Raw genomic sequence first — 8,671 nt, 5'->3', positions numbered from 1 at the left:
TATATATATATATATATATATATATATATATATATATAGAGAGAGAGAGAGAGAGAGAGAGAGAAATAGATGGATAGATAAATCTTTCCAAGAGGTGTAACAAAGAGGAAAAGGCACATGGTTTAATGGTTAGTTATTGGGTTCATAGTTGTAAGGTTGCAGATTTGATTCTTGGGCTGTATGGCATGTTGTGTCTTTGAACAAGGCGTTTCATATTGCTTCAGTCATGTCTGTTTCTTTTTCCCCCTCTGTCACAGCCTTGATGTTCATACTGGATTCAAGAATAGGAGAGTCAAGAGAGTGTCTGTGTCTGTGATCACATAGTTACCTAAAACAATTAGCAAAAGCATGGCACATGTTACCAGGTCATACTCACTTGTAAGTTTATCGGACATGCGAGGAAAGAAAAGAGACAACATACAGATCTGTTGTGGTGCTAAGTTCTTGATGAACTAATTCTGAGGCATGTTGTCCTCCCTCTGATCTAATTCTTTAGCATTACCAACACATTAGGAGAAGGCTTGAATGTCTGAACTTAGCATTTTGTCATCTCTGAAACTCTGAAGCTTCATATCGTCTAGAAATTATTATTGTTTGAGCAGTAGATTGGCAGAATTGTTAGCGTGTTGGACAAATATTTTGGTTATGGCCTTTTACCTTTTGAATTCAAATCTCACCAAGATCAGTTTTGCTTTCATCGTATTGAGTTGATTAAAAAAAGTACCAATTAACTACCGAGATCAATGTAATCAACTAATTCTCTCTCCTCAAAATTGCTCACCTTGTGCCTAAATTTAAAATAATCAAAATTAGGACAAAAGAAACCCTTAAAATTAGAAATAATAATTATCATTTTGTTTCAGTATATGAAATCAATATTTTTTTCAGAACTCATTATTAGTCATCATTAGCTGGCAGAATCGTTAGGATACCAAGCAAAATGCTTAGCAGCACTTTATCTTTATATTCTGAGTTCAAATTCTGCCGAGGTCAACTTTGCCTTTCATTCTTTTGGGGTCGATAAAATAAGTACTAGTTTAGCCCTGGAGCCAATGTAATCAACTTAACCCCTATACTGAAATCACTGGCCTTATGCCACTATTATTATAATTATTATTATGAACATGGCTAGCTGGCAGAATCATTAGCATATTGGCCAAAATGTCCCTAAGCATTTTATCCATCTTTATGTTCTAAGTTCAAATTCTGTGGGGTCGACTTTGCTTTAATCCTTTTGGGGTTGATAAAAATAAGTACCTTTTGAGCACTGGGGTTGATGCAATCAACTATCTCCCTCCCCGTAAAATTTCAGGTTTGTGCCTATAGTAGCAAGATGATGATTTTTATATTCTAAGCTTTTATCCCTCTGGGATCAATAAAATTAAGTACCAGTCTACTACTAAAGTCAATTGTATCAGGCAATACCCTACCTCAAAATTGCTGACCTTGTGCCGAAATCAAAAACCATTATTATTACTCTTTATATATCATTAAAAAAAAAAAAAAAAAAGCTATCATTATTACTACTATTATTGGTTTTATTATAATCATTATTATTGGTCCTATAGTAAAAAGGATTATTACCATTATTTGAAAGTTTTGGAAAAAAGAGGTTTGCGTCCTCAACATCCTGTTTAGAATCTTGTTGTCTGACTTTGCCAGTCTGCCACTGTTAATTAAAAACTAATTAAATTCTGAAGTTGATTCTTGTGACTATTTTCTTACCTTTTGAATTTAGTTTGCTACAGAGTGGACATGAATATATTATACAAAGGATTTATTTCTCCCTACCCTATCATGAAAGTCCTTTTATTTTTCTTATTTCAGTATCTGCCACTTAACACCATCACCATGTATTTAGTTGTTCCTACATTTAGCTTTTACTAGAGAATGTGGGATACTTAGTAGGACCACTTGATCTGTTAGAAATAGCTGCTGAATTTCTCAAATTTCATTACTGTCTTATAGGATGAAGGCTATATGTTGGCACTCAGTCACTTACAACATCGAGGGTTCCAGTTGATCCGATCAACGGAACAGCCTGCTCGTGAAATTAACATGCAAGTGGCTGAGCACTCCACAGACACGTGTACCCTTAACGTAGTTCTCGGGGATATTCAGCATGACACAGTCTGACAAGGCTGACCCTTTGAATTACTCTTTGAAGGCTATATAATGTGGTTCTAAATGCACATTGCTTGAACACAAACACACACACGGTTCTGAAATGCCTTTGATCATAGACTTCCTCAATCAGGGCTGACCTAGGGCTAAACAACACCATTATTCACTGTGCCTGCACAATGTCAGTTACTAGGAAAATCTATGGATTACTATTTGCTGCAGGCCTTCAATCATGTGTTGCATTACAAAATATATCTATTGAGAGATATTTATAATAGTCATATTTTGGACACTCGTACTGCTGTTTCCCAATTATTATCTTTGAGTTAAGGAAGTATTTTGTTGAACTATGATTATAATTTTACTCACTTTTAACCTGATATCGACATGATATTCGGATTGGTTCATTCTCTAATATAACAAATCTGACATTTTGTATTTGGAAAGTTACACATTTATTCTGTATTATATTAGACAATAGTTTATTGTCAGCATTCCTTGTCACAAATATGGCCTTTTGTTGAATGATAAAAATGATTTAGTTCTTGTTCCTTCTGTATCTGAAGGTTCTCTTCTCATCTAGCACTGGAGGTGTTTTCTCAACTGAGTAGGCTCCTCAGCAAGTTTACATCCACAGATTTGTCTTCGTGCATCCAAACATATGAATGAACATGCCCATCCTCATATCTAAGGATCAGGGACTTTAGACACCATCATCTCTCTTTGCCACACACTGTTGTCTGGTGCTATATCCTTTTTGGTAGGGTGTTTCCCATACAGTCAATCCTTCATCTTCATTGCCTATAAGTCATTTTCGTCTACCTGGTCTCAAGGCTGTGGATACAGAGGATCTGAACTCTGATAACATGGCTAAAATATTGCAGCTTATGCTATCTCACCTTTGTCCTCAAGGTTAGATAGAACATCTGGCTCCCATCTCCTCCAGGATTGAATCACTCTTTGGGCTGCTTAACTGATCAGCAGCACTCACCTGTAGCAGTCATCTCAGCAGCTAAATCCTCTCCACATTTATACATTGAATATAGATTTCTGTTTACAAAAGAAACTTCTCTGCAATGTTCCTAACAATTTCTGTCTGTAGCTTCTGCTGATTTGCTGGTCAGTTATATTGTTTATTCAACTGAACTTTTAGATTTTATAAGGTTCAGTGTTATTTGCCCCCTTCTCACTTAAATATAGCTATAATAATGATATTCAAACATTCTTTGTTTTTCTGAAAGTTGTTTCACAAAGATGGTCATAGAGTAAATTAATTTGGTCGTAATGAACATGATACTGTGAGGGCAATCATCTGTATACACATCATCTTTAATGTCATCTATGAAACAAGTTTAAGAATAACAAAGACATTTATTGACACAAAGGCTGTGTTGGAGGTAAAGTCAAATTTATTATAAAATTTGTTTTGAATAAACCATCAGGTAAAATTTAAGTCCTGGCCAAAACAAATTTCATTATATATATCACACACGGATATATCATCATCATCATCATCATCATCGTTTAACGTCCACTTTCCATGCTAGCATGGGTTGGACAACTTGACTGAGGACTGGTGAAACCGGATGGCAACACCAGGCTCCAATCTAAATTTGGCAGAGTTTCTACAGCTGGATGCCCTTCCTAACGCCAACCACTCAGAGAGTGTAGTAGGTGCTTTTATGTGTCACCTGCACGAAGGCCAGTCAGGCGATACTGGCAACGGCCACGCTCGAAATGGTGTCTTTTATGTGCCACCCGCACAAGCCAGTGCAGGGGCACTGGCAACGATCTCGCTCGAAAATCTTACGGAGGCCAGTCAGGCGGTACTGGCAACGGAACTGAGGAATTGATTACAGAAAAATCAGTTCCTTATTGAATTTATAATTTTATTACTAGCACTCAATAGATGAGTTTGTAAAAGCTACCATTATTAGATTCTCTCACAGCTGAACTACAATGCTACAATTATTAGGGCAAAATGCTTAGTGGCATTTCATCCATCTTTACGTTCTGAGTTCACATTCTGCTGAGGTCAACTTTACCTTCCATCCTTTTGAGGTTAATAAAATGAGTACCAGTTGAGCACTGAAGTTGATGAAATTGACTTACCCCTACTCCTGAAATTGCTGGCCTTGTGCCAAAATTTGAAAACACAAAGATTATTATTATTATGTTATTGTTGTTGACTCTTTTTACACAGTTCATCAATGATTTACTTTGTCAATGTTTTTTGTTAAATTTTAATGTATTTTAACATTGAATATTAGCCCTTAGTATTATACTGTCATTTCATACATGCTATGCCTTTGGTACATGTCAGAAGTTATTTTGAGGACCACTGACAGTTTTTCAGGTTGGTTAGACATCAGGTATTACATAACCTATTATGACAGCTTATTTGATTTTTGTCCCTGGCATTATCAAGACATTGTAGAACTAGGCATTAAAATATTTAGTTTCATCCATCTTTCTGAATTAAAACCCTGATGGAAATAATAAAATCACTATTGGTCTATAGAATCAGTTCTACTCTGCCTTTTCACAAAGTGAAAACGTCAGGTCAAATTGGATGTTGTTTTTTGGGAACTTCTGCACTCTAATAGATGACTAAGACAACTCAACCACATTGATGTTGTTATCAGAAACGTACACACAAAATCAAGGACCTACCAGAATTAATGGGTGGGAGTCAGAAATTTCTAGTATGGCATGGTAAAATGCATCTCAGATGTAGATGCTTGAAAAAGATATGATGTTAAGTGTTTTTAATTAGGTTTGTGAATTTAATGGAAATGGTGGTGAGGCAGAATGGAATGGTCATTTTGTGATATTTTAAGCTTTATTGTTCTGAGTTCGGAACCATCAGACAACTATATCTTTCATTCTTCAACTGTTGATGAAATATTCTAGTAAGCTGTGTCCTCCCTTTAAAAAAAACTGATTTGGAATGCCTAATAACAATTTATTGTTGTTTAATAATGGGAAAAATATTAAAAATAATTTCTTTACATTTCTGCTTGCCATCATAAAGAAGTGAACGAACCTATTGACGTAGTTTCAATTCTTGCTATCACTTGTATTGTTTGTGAAAGGCATGAATGTCTCAAGTTACCAGTTATCATTTCTTCTTCAATGAAATAACCCCATACTTCAAGCTTAAATATGAAACAAATTGAAGTTCTGCTTGCATGGACTTTGTCAGTTTATCACTCTGGAATTGATCTGAAGACAACACTCCTTTTCTATAGTTATGTGGTCTTGTGCCAAGGAGAGAAGCTATTGTAATTACCATCATTATATCACTGATCTACCAGTAATAGGAAGCCATGCCTGCAGCCAGATCCTGAGAACACCAGACCATTCTTAACTTTTGACAAAATTATTGGTGCTCTATTTAAAATAACAAAAAATGATAATGATTAAAAAAAAAAACAGTATATTATGAGTGGTCCCTGAAGGAACTCCGGTACACCTTGTAGAGAAAATGAATACGTGACAGAGTTACAAGGAAAATATGTGATGTTAGTAAATGAATATAATAGTGCTGAATGATTAATATTTAGTGCACATGACTAATACATTATTATTATTTTAAGAGTAGTAGATTGGCAGAATCACTTGAATGTTGGGTAAAGTGCCTTACTGCATTTAATCCATGTTCTGATTTCAAATCCCACTGAGGTCAAATTTGTCTTTTGTCCTTTTAAGGTCATTAAAATAAGGTACCAGCAAAGTACTGGGGTTGATGCTGTTGACTAACCCTCTCCCCCAAAATTGTTGGCTTTGTGTCAAAATTTAAAACTATTATTCCTCATTGTTCATTATCATTATTATTATTATTAATATTATTATTATTATTATTATTAATATTATTATTATTATTAATATTATTATTATTATTATTATTATTATTATGAAATGCTTAGCAGTATTTTGCCCGTTGCTACGTTCTGAATTCAAATACTGCTGAGGTCGACTTTACCTTTCGTCCTTTCAGGGTTGATAAAATAAGTACTAGTCGAACACTGGGGTCGATGTAATCGACTCATCCCCTCCCCCAGATTAGTTCCCTTGTGGCAAAATTTGAACCCATTATTATTATTATTATTATTATTATTATTATTATTATTATTATCATTTATTACTGTTATTCATCATCATCATCATCATCTTCATTATTATTATTATTATTATTATTATTATAATATTTCATTTTGTAGTTAAGATGTTTTTCTGAAAATGGTTTGAGTCTGGGTGTATTAGTTTTGTTGCTGATTGGAAAGGTAAAAAATACAATACCAATGAGAACAAAAAATTAATGACATGGTTGGACATAATGATATTAATATCTTAATTATACTTTTCTTATTTGATTATTGTTTCCTATTTGATCTGCATTTGTCATTCATATCTTCACACCTTTCATGCTAATCTAGATGTTTATATATTTGTGTGTTTGTGCTTTAGATATAATATATATATATATACATATATATATATATATTGTGTGTGTCCATATTGTACAAATCATATAGCTTTGTTTATCATTTTGCTTATTGTATATTCTATATTTTGCTTTCCTTTAATTTTTTTATTCAAAGTATTTAAATAAGTAATGAAAATTTAAATTTGTGGGCTTGGATTTTATTTGTTTTTAATTGGCTAATTATGATTTATTATTAGAAAACATTATTATTATTATTTGAAATTCTAAACTTTATGCTTTAATTTAAAATTTTAATCAGTTTTATAACAAAATGAAAATGGTTTTATGAAAGAATATAAAAAATATCATTCATTTAAAAAAGGTAATATGTGAAAATTCACAAAAGTAAAAGATAAATTCAAATTGATATAAGTCAACAAGAAAAAAAAGACAAAATAATGGATAATAATTAGTATATAATTGAAAATAACCAGGAGATTACAGTGCTTTGAATATAACAATTTGATGAGTAATTATATATTCTTAACAAACTTGGAATGGTTGTGAAGGTATTCAACTACAAAAATGAATTCCTTTACATATGCTCTTGCCTGCAGATACCCATAATGCATCTCTGTTTCATGCTGCATGACTGGCCAAAATAAATAAGTACAAATGAACAACTCAAACATTAGAAAAAATCTTGATGTAACATTTTTCGATCTTCTGGAAGCACCTGTGTTTGTTCATCTATTGTTTCCTTATCTTTCTTACCAATCTCATTCTTCAGATATAGTCTGAAATCACATGTGTCTATAGCTGAAGAAGGTACATATGGAAAACTCAAGAAGTATAGATATGATACTGCAAAAATATGACAAAAGATAAGAAAATTAAGCTAATTTTTATAGTAGTATGAAGTTATGATCAAAAGCTAGGATTAAAATATCTAGGATCATTAAAATTTGTTTTTTATAGTTATATTATACTGCATAATGATGCCCTAGAACTCTGAATTATAGTGTAATTACATGAAATAAATTGTAACTGTCTGAAGTATTTGAATCATAGCTTTTGATTGTTAAATTAAACTCTACCAAAGCAGTATTAAGTGTTCTTATCTCGTATATAGTAACTCATTTCAAGCATATGCACACACACACATATACACACAAGCCATATTTTATGAATCTTGTGGATGTTCTCCATGCAGCCTCAGGATACAAGGCACCCCTGTTGGGAGTGACACTGCTAAAAAGTACTGAAATCATGATGAAAGCTAGTTTATGGCTGTTGATGGGATGCTCTCATCTCTGGTGGAATTATTATTATTATTTATTTTAACATATATTATATATTTAAAGAAGACAGTTGACTGGGTTTAGTTCTAGGAGAATTTCTAAGCTTTATATTTATTTAATTAAATTAAACTCTTATTCATTAGAGATGAATTAAAAAAAAGATATGGAAATATCTATAAAAGCAAAAATATTAAACCAAAAGCTTATCAACTTAGTTTCTTATGTGGCATTTGTTTTTGATTTTGTCTATCATTTTACTTTGCTGACATTGAAGCTCGGGGACCATGGGATTATTACGGTAAGTGAATTTCTGGCCTAGGGATGAATTCTTCGTTCCTCCTGCTTGTTGAGCATGCCTCATCTTAAAAACAATAACAACAATAACAACAACAACCCCTCCCTCTACATATGTTCTTTATTTTTTATCATCACTGCCAACCTAGACGTTGATCATAATTAGCGCCTGCAAAACTGCCCAAATAAACGCACCTTCCAGATGTTGTCAGTGACATACATCTCTCTCTCTCTCTCTTTCTTTCTTTCTCTCTTTCTGTCTTTCTTTCTATATGTATATACGTTTCCATGGTAATTCCTAGTTTGTTATGGGTAATTTTTCTGTAAATTGTGTCTCCATTGTGCCTTATCCTCTGGTAAAATCCACCAATATGGAATGATTCCCATCTCCTTTTTTATGTTTCTTTGAACAAGTTTTGTTTTGTGCAAATGATTGTATGTGGGTATGCATGTGTGTTTGTTTTATTTATATATATATATATATATATATATATATATATATATATATATATATATATATATA

At 32.8% G+C, this 8,671-nt stretch overlaps 1 protein-coding gene across 33 annotated transcripts in view; it reads left to right on the top strand.

Annotated features, from left to right (window-relative positions):
- LOC106869810 (cytoplasmic dynein 1 intermediate chain 2) overlaps positions 1 to 8,671 on the top strand; it is an 85,864-nt gene that overhangs the window by 38,888 nt on the left and 38,305 nt on the right. For 16 of the 33 annotated variants that reach the window (XM_052968934.1, XM_052968940.1, XM_014915678.2 and 13 more), the window contains one exon: positions 8,129 to 8,152. The exons of 14 other annotated variants lie outside the window; for them this stretch is intronic. In XM_052968934.1, coding sequence (XP_052824894.1) covers positions 8,129 to 8,152 — 24 coding nt within the window. Of the gene's footprint in view, positions 1 to 8,119; positions 8,153 to 8,671 lie in introns of all 33 variants that reach the window. 3 more of the 33 variants (XM_014915672.2, XM_014915686.2, XM_014915681.2) reach the window with 1 other exon arrangement.

This window comes from Octopus bimaculoides, chromosome 6, assembly GCF_001194135.2.
Source record: "Octopus bimaculoides isolate UCB-OBI-ISO-001 chromosome 6, ASM119413v2, whole genome shotgun sequence".
Lineage (NCBI taxonomy): Eukaryota > Metazoa > Mollusca > Cephalopoda > Octopoda > Octopodidae > Octopus > Octopus bimaculoides.
The sequence above is the reverse complement of the archived record's forward strand: the minus strand, read 5'-3'. Positions and strand labels throughout refer to the sequence as shown.